Source organism: Aedes aegypti, chromosome 1 (assembly GCF_002204515.2).
Source record: "Aedes aegypti strain LVP_AGWG chromosome 1, AaegL5.0 Primary Assembly, whole genome shotgun sequence".
NCBI lineage: Eukaryota > Metazoa > Arthropoda > Insecta > Diptera > Culicidae > Aedes > Aedes aegypti.
In genome coordinates, this window is record NC_035107.1 from 209221253 (window position 1) to 209243499 (window position 22247).

The 22247-nt window shown below is 42.4% G+C and overlaps 1 protein-coding gene across 3 annotated transcripts in view; it reads right to left on the reverse strand.

Moving 5' to 3' along the window:
• Positions 1-22247, reverse strand: part of LOC5575731 (transcriptional activator cubitus interruptus) — a 345566-nt gene that overhangs the window by 9186 nt on the left and 314133 nt on the right. For all 3 annotated transcript variants that reach the window (XM_021857425.1, XM_021857426.1, XM_021857427.1), the window contains exon 2: positions 13995-14431. In XM_021857425.1, the coding sequence (XP_021713117.1) occupies positions 13995-14431 (437 nt within the window). The remainder of the gene's footprint in view (positions 1-13994; positions 14432-22247) is intronic.

Sequence of the window (22247 nt, forward strand, 5' to 3'; positions counted from 1 at the left end):
CAATCCAACCTCGTTCCAGTTCCATTTTTTCTGCGACGCCTTTCAGAAGACGTATGGAGCTTGCTGTTAAGTGCGGACAGAATCCGCTGGAGCAGTGCGTATCCGACTGCTGACGTCCAAATCCAAGGTTGCACCGTTGGCCCATCCGCAAATCATCGCTCGTCTGGAGTTGTGTGGTGCAGTTCTGGCGTCTGCCCGATGGAAGACTTTCGTGGCCAATCGGGTAGCTCACATCCAAGAAACTACCGCATCCTGTCATTGGAACCATGTTTCCGGGACTTGCAATCCAGCTGATCCCCTTTCCCGTGGCGTTGATCCGGTCAATATTCAGCAAAATTCGCTGTGGTGGAACGGACCAGAATGGTTATCCCTGCCACCATCTGAGTGGCCCATAAGTGAACTGCCATCACTCGATCCCTCCTGGATGTCGGAAGCCAGAATACATGTTACTATGGTAGTTACCGTCGACTCCGAGTTCTCCAACCAACTGTTCAGCCGATACTCCAACTTCAGCATGCTTCGTCGTTCCATCGCATACTGGATGCGATATTTTCGTGTCCTAAAGGCAGCCTCTAAGAAGTCTACGATTGAACCGTTCGAGACCCTAACAACAACCGATTTCCACGAAGCTGACGTTACCCTTTGCCGCCTAGCTCAGCGTGCGTCGTTCCCGGACGAAATGTCTAGCCTACTTTCCGAAGAACGCTTCCCTATATCGTCGCCGCTGAAGTGGCTAAAGCCGAAGCTCGGCAAAAAAGGTGTTATCCGTGTCGGTGGAAGACTCGGCAGTGCTGTCGTATCCGAAGATGTTAAACACCCAATTGTCCTCTCTTCCAAGCATCCGTTGTCCCCTCTGCTGGCCAAGTACTACCACGAAATGCTGCTCCACGCTGATCCCCAGCTCATGCTCGCCACGATTCGCCAGAAATTCTGGATCATCGATGGCCGAAACCTCGTTCGCCGTACGTATCATCAATGCCACAAGTGCTTCCGCAGCAAACCCGTCTTGGTGCAGCAGAGCATCGCCGATTTGCCACGGTCAAGGGTCTCGCCGACCAGAGCGTTCACCGTGTGCGGGGTCGATTACTGCGGTCCCGTCTACATCAAGTCTCCGGTGCGCAACCGGGCTCCAACTAAAGCATACATCGCCATATTTGTGTGCTTCGCTACCCGTGCCGTCCACATCGAGCTCGTTTCCGACTTGTCCACGCCGGCTTTCCTAGCCGCCCTCCACCGTTTCGTCGCCCGCCGTGGAAGGATACGTGAAATCCACAGCGTGCCCCACACTTTGGTGGACTGTGGGAAGCAGCCGTCAAGTCCTCCAAGAACCATCTATTGCGTGAAATCGGCACCGTCAACGTTACCTATGAGGACATGTGCACTCTGCTGACCCAAGTGAAATGTGCCTGAATTCCAGACCCCTGGTTCCCATCCCAACCGAACCTTCAGACCTGGAAGTCCTGACGCCAGGACACTTCTTGATTGGGGAAAGTTTTCAAGCCGTTCCGGAAGATAACCTCTGTGACGTTCCGGACAAACGCCCACTTCCAGTTGACCTAGAAGCGCTTCCAGCGAATTTGGTCCCGGTGGGTACCGGAATATCTACAGCAGCTCCAATCGCGAGCAACGAAATGCAAGAACCCTGTCACCATCACCCCAGGCTCTGTCGTCGTGATTAAGGACGAAAATCTTCCGCCGATCCAATGGCCGCTCGGAAAAATCATCAAGGTGCATCCAGGAAAGGACGGAGTAGTACGTGTCGTCACTCTGAAGACCGCAACATCCGAGGCCGTTGTTCGACCCGTTGCCAAGATCGCGCTGCTACCAGTACCGGACAACCAAGTTCCGGAATCCAAAGATTGAAGCTGGTAGAGCACGCCGAAATTTGCTCGATGCCTTCGTGGGAACCTAAATATATTGACAGCTATAGAAGGTATGCTATTCACGCCTGTGCATTAGTATTAGTAGATAGTTATGAACTTTTACCGGATTTGTATGGGATTTGTTATATTTTAATGCAATTCAAGTAAATTTAGGTATTTAGGATAACAAAATATCGATAGCTTAGCAGAATAATTTGTGACGTATCCGATTAGGAGGTTATTTGATGCATTTGTTCTATTTATGAGGAGTATTTTTCATGTTTCTCATCACAACCCATTAGCTCCCTCAGAAATAACTAGCCGTGCAAGTTGTTTTTTTATATACAAGAATATATTTACTATCTGTACATAGAAAGGCCTTATTGTACGGAATGCAGGAATTGAATCTGATATAATTTGGAAAATTTGACCAAATGTCTAGGTCACAAGAGGGGCCCAAATACATAGGAGTGAGAGTGACATTTAGGTCGGTTTTGAGTTAAGTATACTGAAAAGTTTAATAAAATAAATAACACAAGGTGCATTTGCTTGTTGTTATTGTTTAGTATAATTTAATTTTCGATAGTTGTTCAAAACATAAATCAGGATTTTCTTTATTTTCTTCCGCTATGGTCCTGCTATCTGATTCTCGGAAGTGCTTGGAACAGACGACAAGATTCGTGCTATTTGTTTTCATGTTTTAGCCTAACGATCGGTTTCTCTGCACATTGATCGTCGGAACCGGTTTACATGCTTCTGTTTTAGGGTTTCTTCGAATATAATTTGCTCCTGCATGTTGGTACATGACAATTCGTCATTTTGATGATGAAATTTAAGCACTTTTCTAGTTTCAAACCGGTGAAATTGGCACTGAAAAAGTTTTCGTAGCTTGATCGAAAGAGTACATTTGTCTAGAATACAATTTGAGTGCGCTTCAATATTTTGACGTTATAAATGATTGATGAAGATTTAAATCTGTTAGACTCAATGACATTTCAATTTACATAATAAAAGCTCGTCCCGTAGTAACATTTGCGGAGCAATGATTCAAAAGCGATTTCCATATTAACTTCAAATGTATTTTAAAAATTAAAAATTAAAAATTAAAGTTCCAGGGCACGGAAATTTATGAAACTTTGGATCCTGGCTCAATTGTTGACGTAGAATCATGATATGTAAAAAAAAAACTAGATACCCCTATTGAATTGAATAAATTGAATTTTTATTCCGAATTCAGTACAAATCTGACGAATTTTCATAACTATTTTACCTGTTTGAGTATATTTTCGTGTAAGATAGACAAAAATGCAGCGTACCTTTAGTAGCTGTCAAAATACGTTGGGAACCTAGCAGGTAATTGCGGTTCCAGTCCTCTATAGTAACCTTGTCAAGGCTACCTGGTCTTTTTATCCCCAGACGACTACGAATCCATCGACGATTAGTGTTGAACTAGCCAAGCAAGTTCAAGGTGGCCGGAATGATGAGAATTGAATTGAAATTGAACTAAATTATGAATTTGTATCGTATACCCTACCTTGAGAAGAAAAGAAATAAGTGATTACGAGAGTAGTGCGCGTTTCAATTTCGAGTTTATAGACAGAGTGAAGCGAATCGTATATATAGTAGAGTAAGGTCAGTTCGATCTAGACCGTCGGAGTGATAACCTACGGGATTGATTCGGTCGTTTCGCGTGTGAAGGAAAGATTAATTGCCAAGTGAAATAGCCTTTTTTAATAAGTGTCCAAAAGTGTAACGAATCTAAATTGGCTTACGGCAACAACTTGAACCAGTGCAAGTGACCAAAACCTGAACCGAATAGCATTGTCAGACCAGTGGCTTGTAATTCCAATGAGGATTTGCTAAGTGCGGACGACAATATCCAGTTTCCCGTTTGGTACACTCATCGCAGCTATTTTTCTGGGCCGTAATCACTAAACGGTGGAAATTCCTTCGAGGAAGAACGGGTAAGCCCTTAACAGTAATTCTTAATTTTATGTAAGAATTCTGACATCCCAGATTCTCTGATTTTCTGCTGTAGGTGCAGAGGAGAGACTTCCCGGACTGTGGACTGATTAACATATTATTTTATTCTTTATTTGCAGGATATAAAACTTTGGAATTCTGAAATACCTATAGTATTGGTTGAATTGATCACCGTGAACTTCTATTTGATATTATATATTGGCTTTTCTCGGTGACAACAGACAAAAACAGCATATTTTGCGTTACGCGTTTCGGCTTACTTCACTTCAGCCCTCATCAGACGCAACATACTGAACGCAATCTTACAGCTTGGTCTGTTTTTGTCTGTTGTCACCGAGAAAAGCCAATATATAATATCAAACCTATAGTATTTCTGGGTTTCCGATAGGCATTATAGATTTGTTGTAACAATTCTGGGATTCTGGAAGCCATTCTGGGATTCTTTTGGGAATATTGTAAATCCGGTATTTGATCTGGCTATTAATCTTTTGAAATTATTCGGGTATCTTCAAAACGGTATTTCTCTAAGAATCTCTTGCAAACTCTGGTCCGAATCTTTGGAATTCTTGTAAACTTTAGATCCCTTTGATTTCCAGTTACATTGGGATTTCAGAGGAAATCTTCAATTTATATATACCTTTGAATGTCTGAATGTGAAAATGTAAAAGAAAATCCTTAATTCAACCACTATTGTGAGAATTTATTTTTCGGCAGACGCCTCACCCCATAATCTGACCCATGGGCTTTACGGACCCCCCTAGAACCTATGTTGGGGTGTTGCCCAGGATGTGGTGAAGTTCACAGAGGGCTCTGATGAACATTCGTAAATACCACAAATTCAACTCTGCAAAGCGATTGGTGCCGCTTAAAGAGCCAAAGCACCGAACTAACAAGAGTGCCAACCGGCATATCAGGATTGATGCCAGTGAGATCCCGATTATGGCATACTGGTCGCGATACAAACGGACAAGGCATGGAGCTACGAGTAGAAGTGCTTCGAGCACATTGTGACCAACGCCAGTACGGCCCCAATTATGTATACTGGCAGCGCACGACTAAGGATAAGTAACGGTATAAGTACTAGATAATATGCGTTGAGACTGACAGCGGCGACATTCTACTACCTTAGTAGTGATGGGTGACACTGGCCTGAAACGGCGAGTGGGCTAATGGCACAGGCTGCACCCGTTCCGTACAACCGTGGCCTTAGAGTACGATCCAAATCCGTCGCCTGGTTGTTCCAACTAGGCAGGAGTAGGCGCAGATGCTATTACCTGTTTTGCGCCGATCCCGCTCTGAACACAGTACCCCATGAAGGACTATGTCAACCCTAGCATGGCCTCCCTGCTTGCATAGATAAGCATGGGATCACAAAAGCGACTATTCCAGTGGAGATGGATAGCGGCTCTTAGGGGGACCCAAAAGAGATGATCCATCAAAACAAACAACTAGCGGAATGTGAAGGAGAGGCTTCTGTACCCATCAGTAACCGTCTAAGGTTCCCGCCAAGAAAGGAGGCGACTACTTAAGTGAGAACAGTGTGAGCAGAAGTCTAGAAACTGTGACGACGGCAGGCACTGGCCGCTCCAGTGCAACATGTGAGGTGACCGATGGCCCGGGACTAATCCAGGCCATGGATCGGAATAGGGAGTACCTTCCGAAAATGCAGCCAAGCTTCGCCGATCAAGGGGACATGGCAACAGTAGAGAGGCAAACACCAAGTCTAAGGTTTCTAGTCCAAGCCTAAATAGCCGAGGGTCTGAAGTCGATGCAAGGCACGGAGAAGCCATTGCACATTGGACCGAATCAACAATTTAGCCGGAAAAAAGTGTTATCTCTGTTCTCGTCGAATTTAGACGTTCGTTGTCTTTAGAGAAGTTATTCGTAATTGAGTTTTGCATCTTTTAAGGAAAAAGTTAAATAGGGTGGCGCATATTTAAGCTAAAATTTTGAATCAAACTTTTTTGTTTGATGAAATTTGTGGCTGCGCTCTTCTGCAAACTTTTAGAAAATATTATTTTGAACAACTTTGTCGAAGACACTTTTGATCTAACTCTTCATTTGAGCTAAGTAAATTGATTTTGAAAGTATTAACTTAGGGTGGACCCAAAAAATCAGTTATTTTGATCTAACTTTTTTGTTTTCAGTTTTACGTGAATGTGGTCTTCAGAAGAGTTGCAGAGGAAGTAAAGATACACGTTTTTGCTGAACATCGCAAGTTTGTAATTCTTGTGATTTTGAAGTTATAGGCAAATTTAAGTGAAAAACTATGAAATCTTTAGATGCCCATAACTCATGGAGTTGGTTCGATAAAATTTTTCTTCAAGTGGCATTCGAAAGGCCATACAATAGGCAACTTTTGCTGCAAAAACTGCGAGAATGTGTAAATTGAGAAAATTCACTTCAAAAATATACTTAAAAAACTCGAAATTCGCTTGTAACTCACAAGATTTTAAAGTTAACGGCGTGCTGTCTTCAGCAAAGTTGTAGAATTTAACTAGATCTATAACTTTTCCATACACCAATTTTAAGAGAAATGTGAAACAAAAATATTAGAACTTATAATACATTTTACTATTAGTTAATACAAAATTATTCAAGTAGTAGCAATATAATTGTACTTTTATTCTATCAATAATTTTCCAAACCTGCACACTTTTTGATAACCTTGGCTTCTTCAATAATGTTAGATTATTCCACCATTTCCACAGTTCTGTATCCCAAGACACTATTGTATGTATTCAGTCACAAAAAGGCAGTCACAATGACGAAACAGTTAAAGTATCTTATATTGCATTGGCATCATTTTACATTTTGAATTATACGTGAATTATACCACTGAGTACTGATAAAATAATAATAAAATCATAATACCATACAAAGTTTACAACAGCAAGTATATGAAAGCGACTGCTGATATACTAACTTAATGTTTTATAGTAATAAATATAAGGTGACCTACATCTGAATCGTATCATCATTTCTTCATATTTTGTTGCACATTTCTCTTAAAATTGGTGTATGGGAAAGTTGTAGATCTAATGAAATTCTGCAACTTTGCTGAAGATAGCACGCCGTGAACTTTAAAATCTTGTGAGTTACAAGCGAATTTCGAGTTTTTTAAGTGTATCTTTGAAGTGAATTTTCTCAATTTACAAAAAATACGTTCTCACAATTTTTGCAGCAAAAGTTGCCTATTGTATGGCCTTTCGAATGCCACTTAAAGAAAAATTTTATCGAACCAACTCCATGAGTTATGGGCATCTAAAGATTTCATAGTTTTTCACTTAAATTTGCTTATAACTTCAAAATCACAAGAATTACAAACTTGCGATGTTCAGCAAAAACGTGTATCTTTACTTCCTCTACAACTCTTCTGAAGACCACATTCACGTAAAACTGAAAACAAAAAAGTTAGATCAAAATAACTGATTTTTTGGGTCCACCCTAAGTTAATACTTTCAAAATCAATTTACTTAGCTCAAATGAAGAGTTAGATCAAAAGTGTCTTCGACAAAGTTGTTCAAAATAATATTTTCTAAAAGTTTGCAGAAGAGCGCAGCCACAAATTTCATCAAACAAAAAAGTTTGATTCAAAATTTTAGCTTAAATATGGGCCACCCTATTTAACTTTTTCCTTAAAAGATGCAAAACTCAATTACGAATAACTTCTCTGAAGACATCGAACGTCTAAATTCGACGAGAACAGAGATAACACTTTTTTCCGGCTAAATTGTCGATTCGGTCCAATGTGCATTGGTCGCAGATGTTCGGAGCATAAGGCGGACTAGGAATTGTGAAATGATACTAGTCTTGGAAAAAGACGCCAAGCAAAAGGGTGGAGCTTATAAGGAACTAGCACAAGGTGACGAGGTTGATGTGAGAGCCTTGACTGAGAGTAACTTTTCCAGTGTAAAAATCTGGATGAGGTTACCGATGCTGTGGAGGTTTCGGCTGCTCTCAAAGAGAAGTGTCAAACGACGTTGCCAGTAAGGCAATCCTCCTTAGAAAGGGTCCAGGGCACCCTGATGGCGGTGATCAAGCAGCCGGTTGCGGAGGCTAACAAAGCGAAGAACTTGGGCATACTCAAAGTAGGTTGGTCGGTTTGCCGGCTGAGCATACAACAGCCTCCTGAAGTTTGCTTCATATGTTTCGGCCATAAGTCGTGAAATTGCAATGGTCTCGACAGAAGAGCAGAATGTGCAGAAAATATGCGGCACCGTAGGCCATATGGCAAGCGATTGTAAGCACGTCTCTAAATGCCTAATATGTGTCGACAGAGCAGACAACGGACACTTAACGAGTGGACCCAAATGTTTGGGCACAAGCCGAGTATCAAAGCAGCCAAAACGGAAGTAACACAGTTAAATTTAAACCGCCGTGATGCAACCCAGCAGCTGCTTTGGCAGTCAGTCTTGGATACCAAGAATGACGTACTGTTACTATCGGATCCATACCGCATACCAGGCAACAACGGGAACTGGGTGGCGTATAGGGACGACAGGACGATACCCAGTCCAAGAAGTAGTCTCTATCTCAAATGACGGTTTTGCGATTGCAAAAACCAACGGCGTTTTCTATTGCAGTTGTTACGCGTCCCCAAGGTGGTCGATTGAGGAATTTTCCCACATGGTCGACAGGATGATAGCCGAATTAGCTAATCGGCAACCAGTAGTGAAAGCTGGCGACTTTAATGCATGGGCAGTGGAGAGGGGTAGCCGCTGAACCAAAAGAAGAGGCCAACTATTGTTGGAATCCCTGGCCGCATTAAATGTAGAGCTGGTAAATGTAGGTACAGTGAGTACCTTCCGCAGAAATGGTGCAGAATCGATTACCGACGTGACGTTTTTTAGTCCTAACCTTTTAGATACCATGAACTGGCGGCATAATACCAAACGGGCGGAGGACAGTGCTATATAACTCGACCCAAGCCCAAAATTATAAAACAGCGTGCTTCGACGGCGAAGTATTCACTGAAGCCCTGAGGCGCGAACGGAACACTCTGAACTTAAACGGTGAAAAGCTAGTTGCTGTGATTTCACGAGCGTGTGATGCTTCTATGCCGAGAAAGGCCTCTCCTAGAGAGAACAGGCCGCCGGTAGGTGTGACTCAATTGCAAATCTTCGAGCGATCTGCCTTTGGGCTAGACGAAGATTGCAACGCGCACGCACAAATGCACAAAAAGAAGAACGCACTGAAGTACTCAGAGAGACAAAGCTAGCTCTCAAAAAGGAAATCAAGAGTTGAAAACGGGCATGCTTTGATAGTCTATGCGAGAGATTCAAATCGAGTCCACAGAGTGGTAATGGCTACGACCAAAGGTGCCATAGCGCCCCAAGAGAAGCCGCCCGAGTTGCTGCCATCGATAATCGATGTACTCTTCCCGCACTATCCCATAAGCTCATGGCCCCCAGCGAAGTGGCGAGAGAGACGAACGAAGAGCTGGCAGAAGTCGTGAAACCATTCGCGTCAAACAACGCATCGGGACCCGATGGTATCCCGAATGTTGTCTTAAAAGCGGCAGTCAACGTGGATCCGGACATGTACAGAATCACGATGCAACGCTATATCGATGAAGGAATCTTTCCGGATGTATGGAACCGACAGAAATGGGTGCCCATTTGTCTACTGGATACGATGGGCAATCTGAGAGGAGAGGATGATCCTCAACACGGACGTATACGGAAGGTGTGGATAGCCCACCTAACAACCAGTTTGGATTCAGGAATGGTAAATCTACTCTGGACGCTGGATGGTCGTTCAGACAGATCAGGTGGCATCCGTTACTGAGCGGTTGACACTCTGGATGTGAAGAATGCGTTCAACAGCGCAAGCTGGGAAGCGATAGCCCACGCACTTCACCGCCTCAAGGTACCGATGCAGTTGTGTAAGCTTCTTGAAAGCTACTTTTATGGTAGGATTCTACTGTACGACACAGAGGAAGGGCAGAAAAGCGTTCGAATTGCCGCGGAAGAACCTCAAGGTTCAATCCTGGGCCCGCTGTTATGGAATGCGATGTACGATGACGTACTGAGGCTGCCCCTTCCGACGGTTTTAGAGATTGTTGGTTTCGCCGACGACATCACCCTAGTGGTCTGAACAAGGAGGCAGAACCTGGACACTGAGGTGTAATCTGAACGAGAAAGAGAAGCTCGAAGATAGAAAGAGTTCGACCGCTTGGAGGAGTTCAGTGTCAGAAGAAATTCATAGCCCACGATGAGATGGGTGGTAGATTGTGCGGTTGTGTGATTTGAAGGAGTTTGTTTCAAGCTGGTCAAAATCGCACAATTTTTCAATTTGACCCCGGATTACGAAACCAAAAGTATAAACTCTTTTGGTGATCTTTCCAAGGTCAACGATCCCTGAGAAGGCATCAACCGTGTAGAGTTGCATCCCACAGATCGTACAGCCGCAGGTCCTGGTTGAATTGCAATAAAAATACACCCAACTGTCACGTATAAATTGCAGTCATGTAAAACCTTGATTAATTCACTCCAAGCGCCCAATAGTCAGTCCATCGGGTCGTCACTCAGTTCGAACGAGAAGAGAAAGAAAAAAAACGTCGAGGACTCGGCAGCAGCAACGTACGGAGCATAAATTTAATTTACGAGTTTATGAGTGCGTTTATAATGCGATTTGGTCAATCTCTGACGACGACGACGACGCACCCGCTCGAACGTGTACGTGACTTACTGCTGTTTGCTGGATTAATTTGACACATGTTTGCGTCTTAAGCGCGAGTGCCAATAAAAATCGCGATGGTGCTTCCGCGTGAGCGGTAGCCGCTCGTGCCCACGATGAGGACACTGATGATGATGATGGTGACGGTAACAAATAGGGTGACATCTATATTTCACATGCGGCAGTGCACGGTCACGATGGGAGGATGCATCGCGACATAAATAATCGCGATGACACGCGCGTTCGACTTGGAACGCGACGGTGAATTACGCTGCATCAGGTGCCCCCAACGAGATTCGCGTGAAAATTGGCACCGAAATTGAGGCGAAGATGAAGCTGTTTGATTGGGACCGGACCAATCCCGACCAAAAAATGTCGTCAAATAGTTCAAGTTTGTCTTTATTCTTGAAGGGTTGGAATACGAATAATAGTCAACTTTCAATAACTTGATATTGAAAGAATAATCGAGTTAGACAGATATCAAGTAATAGAACACAAAATTAGTGCATCTTCCCTTCAAGGAACCATCGAGATAGCCATGAAACTGTTGCTATGATTCTTTAAGTCCACGGTGTACAATTTTGAAAAGGTAGTATATTTCGAAAACTGTCATCTACCTGACGACGTCCTTGCTATCCACCTGGAACAAATTTGTGAAAAAAAAGATCTAGTGGTCCGGATGAGATATGCTACGATATAAATGACGTCACATGTTTAAATCAAATTTGATGTTTACGGTAGTATAGAGCCTGCCTTGCTAATTTTGTATGCCGTGAATGAAACGATATCGAGATTTGGGATATTGATTAACGGACAGTTGACTGTAGATTGCTACGATTTGAAAACGGTTGGGTTGAACTCTCAGGGTTGAACCGGGTGGCTTTGTCTTCATTTGAACATTGCCATCAAGATTTTCAATAGTTTTGAAGTAGTCCCTAGTTAACTCAAAATAATGAGACGACTGTACACAGGATCATTGCCAAATCAACTGATTGATAGCAAAATATTTGCTTGTAACTTTTTCAATCGGGAACGTTATCTTCACCTGACCTGAGCACACGGGAGCTGCGTCGGCGTTTAGAATTCTGTTTCACCAGTCATCACCCCGTTCTCGACCAGTCAACGCGCGTTGCATTGGAGAGTACTAACGCTTCAAACGTGACGAAATTATTAATAGCCACAGGCGTGCAGCGTTCCTCTATCTCTATACAGTCCAGTAGCGGAGCGCCTCAGCCGTCAATTCAGCGCGCCTAATTCATTCCGTTCCTATCCCTCATTGCTTGTTTTGTTATTGTTTTTGGATTCCTGTCATATGCGTTTCACGCGCCTCATCATGGCTTGCTTGGTTGCACCTCCCTTTTGTCCCGGGACTCCGGGTTTGGGAATGAGTTTTATTAGTTTTCAAAACAATATTTGTTAAACCCGAGCGATCGCCCATTTCTCACACGCACGTACTCTCCATTGAGTTTTATATGTCCGACGGAAGTTGTCTTCATCGTCGCTATGACCGCCTGTCCCCCTGCTCCTCCGTGGCCACGTATTTATAACTCTTCGGGTGGATCCAGCTCGGCCCGGACAAGACGTCGTCGACGAAATGTGGCCCATTTGCTTGCGGTACGCGCATTTTCCGATAGGTAGTTGCTGCCGTTGTCATCCTGCAGCAAACATTGTATGCGGCCAAGGGGGGGGGGGGGATCGAGGTCGGGTGGAACACGGAACGGGGCAGTCCACACGCAGGTTAATGGAATAACATATTTAGCGCTCCACGCTCGGCTCTCGACTCCCTCGGTCTCAGTAGGGTTTGGGAATAGGGTTTTTACGAGCTCTTCCTGCGCTGTGAAAGCATTCTGATGATGATCTAGAATTGTTGACGCAAAGCCGAAGCAGAAGGGGTAAGACATTGGTGTATCTCCACATGGGCTACTGCGCTGCCACGCACTGCTGCTGTAGTCAAACTAATTTATTGTTTATTTACGAGCGTTTCACTTCGATCTTCGCGTCAAGCAGGCGGCCGGGACAGATAGAACTTCACGCGCGCGGGAGGAACAAAGTGTGGTCGGAAATGTCAAACGATTGCCGATGAATATTGTTGACTGTCAAAAGTCCATGCTTGATTAGGTGTTGGCGTGCCATGGCGGAGAGTATGGTGATTTAATTGCTTTTGTTGCGTGTTTGTTTAGCTTGTGGCCCCCTTTGACAGGTTTACTGTGCGACGTAAATCACACGAGAGTCTTACAGCCTGCGGCGGTAGAGTTAGGTCAGTTCGTAGTTCGTAGTTATTGATATGGCTGGGTTAAAATTTGTTGATATGTGATTAACATTTTAATAAGAATTTGATCGAAGACGAAATAAAGACAAATGTAGTAGTAGAGCTCCGAAGGGGTATCACTTCTAGTACTACCTTCGGTCCTTTGGTACTACACTGTGTACCCAAGTTTGACAGATCGCAGTACACTTTCACCAGCATTCGTGCCATAGAGGTCCCCAAGCAAACTGCCACGAATACCAACGCACAATCAATCTTACACAAGTCGATTTCCTCAGAATGAAAACGTATCGATGTTTGTTTGACGTAATTGAGCTTTCGGTCAACGGCAGTCCAACGAGGAAGCGGTTGTTTTGCAGCAATTCTGTTTATATTTGGATTCTCACAGCAAACAAAAGCAATGTTGTGACAGTTCTCACAGCAGACAAAAAAAATTTTGTCAACATTGCACTACTACGCAGGCAACTGGATTGGTCTATACAATTTTAGGCAACTGCAAGGTGTACGTCTTTATTAATTTTGTCTTTTGTTTGATGCATTCAAATACTGTAAGGTTGTCAGAATGCTAAAAGTTTATATTTGAAATCTGTGATAAAAGCTGAATCCTTATGTCGTTTTAGTTTTTACGATGTAGCACTACACCGGATTTCTCAACAGAACAATAAGCTGAATGTCTACACAACACATGTTGTTTGTAAACAAACATGGTATCGAGTGCTACACTCATTCAAGCTGAGTGTGAAAGTGTAATTCCGGTGCAGCACTACATCGCAAAAACGAAAACGACATTAATTTCCCAAAAACGTAAAAATGCGACGTTTGTTTTAATATAATGTAAACAATCCAAGAAGGCCGTTTATTTTCCAACTTATTGACGATTCAACAACTTCCGTAGCAATAACTCTCCATGGAGTGTTTGGTTACGAACGAAGTAGAATCGTTCACTTTTTAAGTCTGCTCCAGTTCGCCAAAACAATCATCTTACAAGAAGCAAAACAACGCTACTGTCGCCGTCCTTTGATCCAATGGTGAAGCTGCGTTTTTGCTGATATAGTCCGAATTTGACCGTTAAGACCCATTGTTCGTGCGTAGTCAAAACAATCTCTCGTGTTTCTGCCCTTTCCGTGGCGGCGACAGCCAGCAGGGTCACCCGAAGCCCGAAACGATTGAAAAACAAATAAAAAAAAGCTCAAAGAACTTACCATGTAGCGAGGCGGACGCGTGTTGCAGCGAGTAGAGATGTTCCATGTAGCCGGGTATCCTGTAGGCCGGGTGGAAGTCACCCGGATGGGGCACCGGCACCGATGGCAGCGTCGTCTGTCCAGCAGACTGGCCGCCACTGGGTGGACTGCAGCTTCCGCCACCATTGGCATTGGGAAGCCCTGGGCTGGCTCCTCCTCCGACAGCTCCGGCTGCCGTTGTCATGGTACCGCCACTGCTACTAGATCGCTCCTGTTGCTCTGAGGACGTGGCCGGGGGCGACACCGAAGAATGGGGCGGTGGCGGCGGCGGCACGATGGGTAATACTGTACTACCGGCGGCAGCGGCGGCTGCTTCTGCGTTGGCCACTGCCGCTGCTACGGCCGCTCGGCGGGCGCTTAAAAATTGCAACTCGGCGAAATTTGCATTGTTAGCCAATCTGCAAAGCGAGAGGAGAGAAGGGGAAAATCAAATTAAAATATTATGTTACACGCACCGCAAGGCGATCTTGGCTTTTTCGCTTGTTTGGAATCCATTTTTTTTTGCTGTTATGGAGGTCGTTAGACGGAGGGTTTCCGAAACTACTGTTTTGAGTGAGCAAGACATGAGTAAGACAAAGTAAAAAACGTCGAAATGGATCACTGAGAAGACCTCAGCAAAACGACCGCTCTGGAAAGATGATACAGTTTTGAACAGTAATTGATGGGAAAATATTCTCAAAAACTCAAAAAGCTTCCTTCAGTAGCTAAAAAAGCTTTCATCAGAAGCAGCAAAAGTTTGCTTCGAAAGCTAAAATAGTGTCAGAAGTTGAGAATACTTCTTTTAGAAAAAAACATTAAGAAGCTGAAAAAGCTTTCTTAAGAAGCCGATTATGTTTTCTACAATTTTTAGAGAAGCTTCGTTCAAAAGCTTCTATCAGAACACGAAAAAACTTCTCCAGAATTTGAAAAAGTTTCCTTTACAAGCTGAAAACTGCCTTCAGAAGAAGAAAAAGCTTCTTTCAGAAACCGAAAAAGCTTCTTATATGGCTAAAAAAGTTTCGTCAGAATATAAAATATGTGAAACCAAAAAACTTCATTGGAAAGCTAAATAAGCTTAATTGAGAAGCTGAATAAGCTTCATTGACAAGCTGAATAAGCTTCATTGACAAGCTGAATAAGCTTTTTTGAGCAGCTAAATAAGTTACAGAAAATGCATCCCTTAGAAAATGAATAAGCAGAAGCTGGAAAATCTTCCTTCCAGAAACTGGAAAAGCTTCTTTCAAGAGCTGAAGAATCTTCCTCTAGAAGCTGGAAAAACTTTCAGAAGCTGGGGAAGCATCTCGCAGAATCTGAGAAAGTTTCTTGCAGAAGCCGAGAAAGCTTCTCGCAGAAGCTGTGAAAGCTGCTCACAAACGTTCAGGAAGCACCTCGCAGAAGCTGGTAAAGCTTCTCGCAGAAGCTGGGAGAGCTTCTCGCACAAGCTGAGAAAGCTTCTAACAAAAGTTGAGGAAGCACGTCGCAGAAGGTGAGAAAGCTTATCGCAGAAGCAGAGAAAGCTTCTCGCAAAAGTTGAGAAGGCTTCTCGCAGAAGCTGGGAAAGCTTCTCGCAGAAGCTGGGAAAGCTTCTTGCACAATTTGAGAAAGCTTCTCTCAGATGCTGAGATAGCTTCTCTCAGAAGCTGAGAAAGTTTCTCGCAGACACTGATAAAACTTCTCGCACAATCTGAGACAGCTTATCGCAGAAGCTGAGAAAGCTTCTCGCAAAAGCTGAGAAAACTTCTCACAGAAGCTGAGAAAATTTCTCACAGAAGCTGAGAAAGCTTGACGCAGAAGTTGAGAAAGCTTCTCGCAGAAGCTGAGAAAGCTTCCCACAGAAGCTGAGAAAGTTTCTTGTAGAAGCTGAGAAAGCTTCTCGCAGAAGCTGAGAAAGCTTCTCGCAGAAGATGAGAAAGCTTCTCGCAGAAGCTGAGAAAGCTCATCGCAGAAGCTGAGAAAGCTTCTCGCAGAAACTGAGAAAGCTTCTCGCAGAAGCTAAGAAAGCATCTCACAGAAGCTGTGAAAGTTTCTCGCAGAAGCGAAGAAAAGATCTCGCAGAAGCCTAGAAAGATTGTCGCAGAAGCTGAGAAAGCTTATCACAATAGTTGAGAAAGCTTCTCGCAATAGTTGAGAAAGCTTCTCGCAGAAGCTGAGAAAGCTTATCGCAGAAGCTGAGAAAGCTTCTCGCAGAAGCTGAGAAAGCTTCTCGCAGAAGCTGAGAAAGCTTCTCGCAGAAGCTGAGAAAGCTTCTCGCAATAGTTGAGAAAGCTTCTCGCAATAGTTGAGAAAGCTTCTCGCAGAAGCTGAGAAAGCTTATCGCAGAAACTGAAAAAGCTTCTCGCAGAAGCTGAGAAAGCTTCTCGCAGAAGCTGAGAAAGCTTCTTGCAGAATCTGAGGAAGCTTTTCGCAGAAGAATCTGAGAAAGCTTCGCGCAGAAGCTGAGAAAGCTTCTCGCAGAAGCCGATAAAGCTCCTCGCAGAAGCTGATAAAACTTCTCACAGAAGCTGAGAAAGCTTCTCGCAGAAGCTGAGAAAACATCTAGCAGACTCCTAGTAAGCTTTTTACAGAAGCTGATAAAGCTTCTCACAGAAGCTAAGAAAGCTTCTCACAGAAGCTGAGAAAGCTTTTCGCAGAAAGGAGAAAGGAAAAACTTTCTTCGGAAGCTGGAAAGTTTGTTCAACAAGCTTTAAAAGGTTCTTTCAAAAGCTGAACTGAAAAGGCTTTTGGTAGAAACCTTTTCTCAGAAGCTATGATGGAATATTTTACCAAAATTTTAAATTCGTCTGGATTTCAGCACAAAGATGATAACAACTGTCAAGGAAACCCTTCGTCACTGACGCAACCTCTGCCAGTGGCCAGATATGCTAATCAGGGAGCTTCTTATTGCTTGCCACCAGCCAAAACTAATAAAACCGGTATCAAACGACAAGAACCATGAGCGCAAAAAAAAAAATATAACAACATACATAAATCGCTGACGGTTTCAGAATTTGAACCGAAAACCTCGTGTTAAAAGTGTGTTTTATTATTAGAGTAGGAGACCGGCCGACGACGACGACGACTAAGGCGCAGCGTAACTCGATACTTTGAAACCAATAAATAATCCTTTGATGGCTTTGTCGTCTCTCGAATGGGTCCCGATTTCCACCGCGCCTTGGATGCTCCCGGACTCCGGATCGGGACGGTTGGTAGTCAATGATCGTTTGCGAAATTAGCTTCTGCTGAATCAAGCACAGTGCCTCCCAAACCGTTATTATCAACAAAAAATCTCTGACAAATTTGTGCTCATCAGTCGCTTTCTCTGGTTATGTTTTGCAGTTACGCCCTTTTGAAAGTATTAGTCCGCAAATTCAAAAGAAGTCAGTGATATTTAAACGATTTTTCATGTAACCGATGAAATAATTAATCACACTATACCATCAAAACTTAGTACAAAGTTGGTTTGTACAGTGATTTTCAACCTCTGGCCGGAGTTTTTAATGGAAAAATCGTGAAAATTTATGGTTACGCCCTTTTGAGGAAAAAACATTAGAAGCACTCATAATAACTAGATTAAAGTGGTAGTAATATCAAGACCAACAATTGAAAAGGCCTCAAGTCCAAAATGTAAACAAATAGGTTTTCTTCTGATTTCAGTGTATAAGAGCCTATTCTTACTAAAACATACAATAGTCATTTAAAAATATGCATAAAAGTTGAAAAACTAACATTTTTCTTAAAGGCCCCATCTCATTTTCCGCTAACCAGGATATTCATCGCAAATGCGGCCTTTTCTCAAAAAGGCCTCATTTCTATATCTGACGGAAACCGAGTTGAGGCCTGTTAAACAAACATCAAAATTGCAATGTAGATTGCGAAAAACGTTCCAAACTCACTAAGTAGATGCAGGTTATACTACGGAGCGACTGCTCCTTGTATTATTTTATACAGTGGTTGTCTAAACGGCAAACATTACACTGCGGAACACGTTTTTGTCTCCAGCACCAAAATACCGCTATTCACTTAATTAAGGGTTGCTGAATCCATTGCCGTTTTCAGAAATATCATAGCACGTCCAGTTTTTGAGATATTGACTGTTGAAAATGCAAAAAATGACTATTTCAGCCAACTTGCATGCAAGTTTCCCAGCTTGTAAGGTAATATATTGGCTTAATTTGCCACTGAATTCAAACTTTATGTGTATAACAATACTTATCATAAAAGTTTGTATTATTTTCGATACGGAAAAGTTTTTTTTTGATGGTTTAAAGAATTGTTGTATTTTGCCATATAGAAGAAACGAAGAATTTTGTATGGAGACTGCAAGCATGTTAAAAAAATCGGTTTAATCGAAATTTAATCGCGCAATTTCAATCAAATTATGTCTGAAATGAAAGTTCAAGTTCTATTTTGCATGTTTGGTGGATTAGATTACAAAAAAGTATGATGAATTGTACTTTAAATTTCATGTAAACATTAATAAAAGCAGTGTTTTGTACAACTTTGGCGACCTGTAGCTAAAAATTGTGACGTGCTGGAATATTTCTGAGAACGGCATCAGATTCAGCAGCCCCAAATCTACAAGAGACACATAATTTGGTTCTTGAGACACGCAAACATGCCATTTTTGTTACGCTGTGTTATCGGGTTCCTGTAGACTGATGTATTTTGTATCATACTACCTAATAATACCAGTGTCAGCCTGTCTGTACTTCACAGACAATCAACAAAAACACGATTTGGTTTCAATTGCATGAAAAATAACGTTCAATTGCAATATTATTTCAATTGAACCAATATTTCCATACATTTTCTCGACGATAAACTCGCGTAGCACATACATAATGTTCATGGATGACGAAGGGTTCAATCAATCACATATTTACTTTACCACTTAACACTCTTCCACACTTCAAATTTCTTATTTCATCATCAATTTTAAATGATTTTCAAAAGGCCACATCAGAAGATGATGAAAAAACAAGCCACAACTAGAAGGCCTCAACACATTTTAGAGTAAACAAAGGCGTCAACTCACAGGCCTCATCAGCGTCGGCCGGCGTATATGGCCACAAAAAAGGGCTGCACAGCTTTTGGTGAAATAAAAGCCTCATTTCATTTGACAGGGTTTTTTGCTAAAATGATAGTAATGAATATTCATAGCTTTAAATCAGTTTATCTATCGACTTTTTGGACGATAAAATAACATACAATGCTTAAATTCATAATTTAAATTTGATTTATTGTTTGACAAAACAAGATTGCATTTTTCTCATTGTTTACTTTTTGGAGATGAGGCCTTTTGAATTGTTAGTCTTGATATATCGTTAATCGTAATAAAATGTTGTCAATGATTAACTACAATTACATGCAATTACAATTACATGGCATGCAGCTTAGCCATGGAAAACGACTGGTAAGCACCGATTTGATGTATAAGTAATTTTTGATAATAACGATCTGGGGAGCACCGTTCAGACGAGATCCGGGGCCACTGGAGGTAATGGAGGAATCATGGCCAACTAAACCCGAACTGCGACGCCAATTTCGCCTCAGCCATCGGAGAAGAAAGCTAACTACAAAAGGGAATCTCAACTGAGCAGGCTGCTGTGCTCTAAAATGGCGTGGATCAAAGGAGACCATGTGATCGCAGGCAGAGTAGCGAAAGATCAAATATTTACACGGTATTTTAAAAACGGTGTACGCCGCCGGTTCCAGGTGCGGGTCCACTGGTTTTCGAGATTAAAGCTAGCCGCCGACTTGCGGATCAAGTTTGGATTGGGTGGGGTTTGGAGAATGACAGGGCGCTCGCTCGCGGGAAACAGCCGGAAGTGACCGCCGAATCGATATTTCAATCACGTGGATACCGAACCGTACGCTCGGTACGAAACCCACATTCGGTGTACCTAATCTCCAAAGATCAAAGCTTGGAATCGGCTAGTAAAAGGGGGAAATTAATTAACAATTGGTTATCGTGCGTGGTTTGCACGTACGCGGAAAGAGTTAAATAGACGATCATTCGTTCGGACTTTGGTTTGTGGGATAGTGCGCACGTGCAATTTTGTAATGAATGTGTACTTGCTTTATTTTTCATAATTGAATGGATTTAGAACGAAAATAGAATCATTGATTTGTATTGGTCTTTGCAATTTGACAGGAGCTGTCAGGCACACTGAAAAACAATTATAGAAAAATTGAAGATATCCCATTACTCATCTACAAATATGGCGTCTGGCCACCAAAAAGAGATGCCCACTAGCCCAGACCGTCTAGACAAACTAAAAAATATTTCCACGCAATTAATTCACACAATTAACACAGCACAACAAACTCCATAATTAACCGACTAGGTTTGGAACCGGAAGAAGTGGAATACTCGGCAAAAGAATCAATTCACACCACTTTGCTAACCAAAGTGTCGTCCTCGACTTGATAAATGTTCCTCCCGAATCTAAGAAAAATCTTTTCCAAATATATCTACCTATTCGTACGAGACACAACCACAACAGGATGGTTCCAGCACAGGCAAATCGACTTAATACTTAGAACAAATTTCTTAAAAAATCTTGGACCAGTTACGGTTTTCAGCAGTAGTGTGAAACGTCAAATCTCAAAACAAACAATGAGCGCGCCTCTGGTTGTGATGTTTAAAGCATAGTGAATTTAACATAACCATTTAATTAGTGGTTGATGGAAATTTCGTCAGTGTTAAGTCTGTTTATCTGTGGTTCCAGTTCCAGTTCAAACTCGCGGTAAAGCATGAAATTGACCGCGGACCGGCAAATTGTACTACAGTGTAAACACTCGCGCAGTTAGTGGCATGCTTGGATCGTGAATCTGTCGTCGCCACTCGCTCATCATCATCATCTTCGGCGATCTTGCGATCATCTGCTCAATAAAGGCTGTTTGTTTTGCTAAATATCGACGTTATGGTATGGTAGTGCATATATTTATACTGATAGTGGTGAAACGGAGGAGCTCTGAGTAAACAGACACATTTTGCCCACATTTGATTGCGATTTGCGATTGAGAGTTGTGTCGTCGTAGCGAGGTGAGTTTTGTGCTCTAAGAAATTAAACAAATTACTAGCTGCCCATAACTGCAAAACAGTCACATTCGACATTTTTGACAAAATGGAGTTAATACCATGGAGAGTCATCAAATGATAAATACTTTCGATCAACTTACTGAAATATGTGAGATTCAGAGGCGTCGCGTGACCTAATTATCCACCTGTGCACTGCTTACTTAACTTTATCTCTTATTTTTTGCAATATGTATGCCCCACGGACATGCGAAGTTTTTTAGTATAAAGAGCGTAATCACCATTCTCGAATATGTGTTTTTCTCAGCTTTTCAATAGAATTATATATTTTATATTTTATTTAGTAATCAAGCTCTTTAGTTGAATTTATCAATAGAGTTGTATATGGGTATCCAATTTATATATTCTAAATCTTCGTTAAAAATTGAACTAGAATCTTGCTTCAACATTTTCCGTGCCCTGAAACTTAGCAAATTTTACTACAGGACGAGCTTTCGGGATGAGATGTCATTGAGCCTGAAATTTGAGCTTGAAATCTATTTTGATCATTCAGAATATCAAAAATAAGATATCGAGCGTAATAATATTGTTCAAAACAAGAAAAAAGTGCGCTTTCGGTCAATGGATTATTAAAATAACCAAAACGGCCGCAATGAAAAGCACAGATAGCGCTACCGTAGTCTTGTGTGTTTGACATAACAGCGATGCTGTCACAATGTTAAATTTCATATACGGTAGCGCCGCTGTTTTGATGCGGTGAGTACCGAAAGAGTTACCTTCAATGATCCATTTCTGGACAAACATTTGAAAAGGGCCCAAGAGGTCTTGAGCCTTTTTTTAGAAACGTTGCTGTTGAGCCCTTCTCAGCCCGCCCACGCAAACTAACACCACTATCTGAAAGATTGGTGTTAGCTCTTCCTGATAGTGGTATTGGTGAGCGTGATTGAGTTGAATTGGGCTCAACAGCGTCTTGCAAAGCCAATGTTTACCAATGTCGATGTGCCCTTTTGAAATGTTTGTCCAGATTTATTCGTTATCAAACCGCAAAATCGCTAGTGTTCAGAGGTGATGTTTTTTTCCAAAATGCGAAATCATCACCTGCAGCTCCAGTTCTAAACCCACCGTTATATGAATAATGGGGGCGCGTCAGTCGTCGCAAGTTTCTTGTTAAACAAACCGGTAAATTTGTCATCGCAAAATAACCCAATAATCAG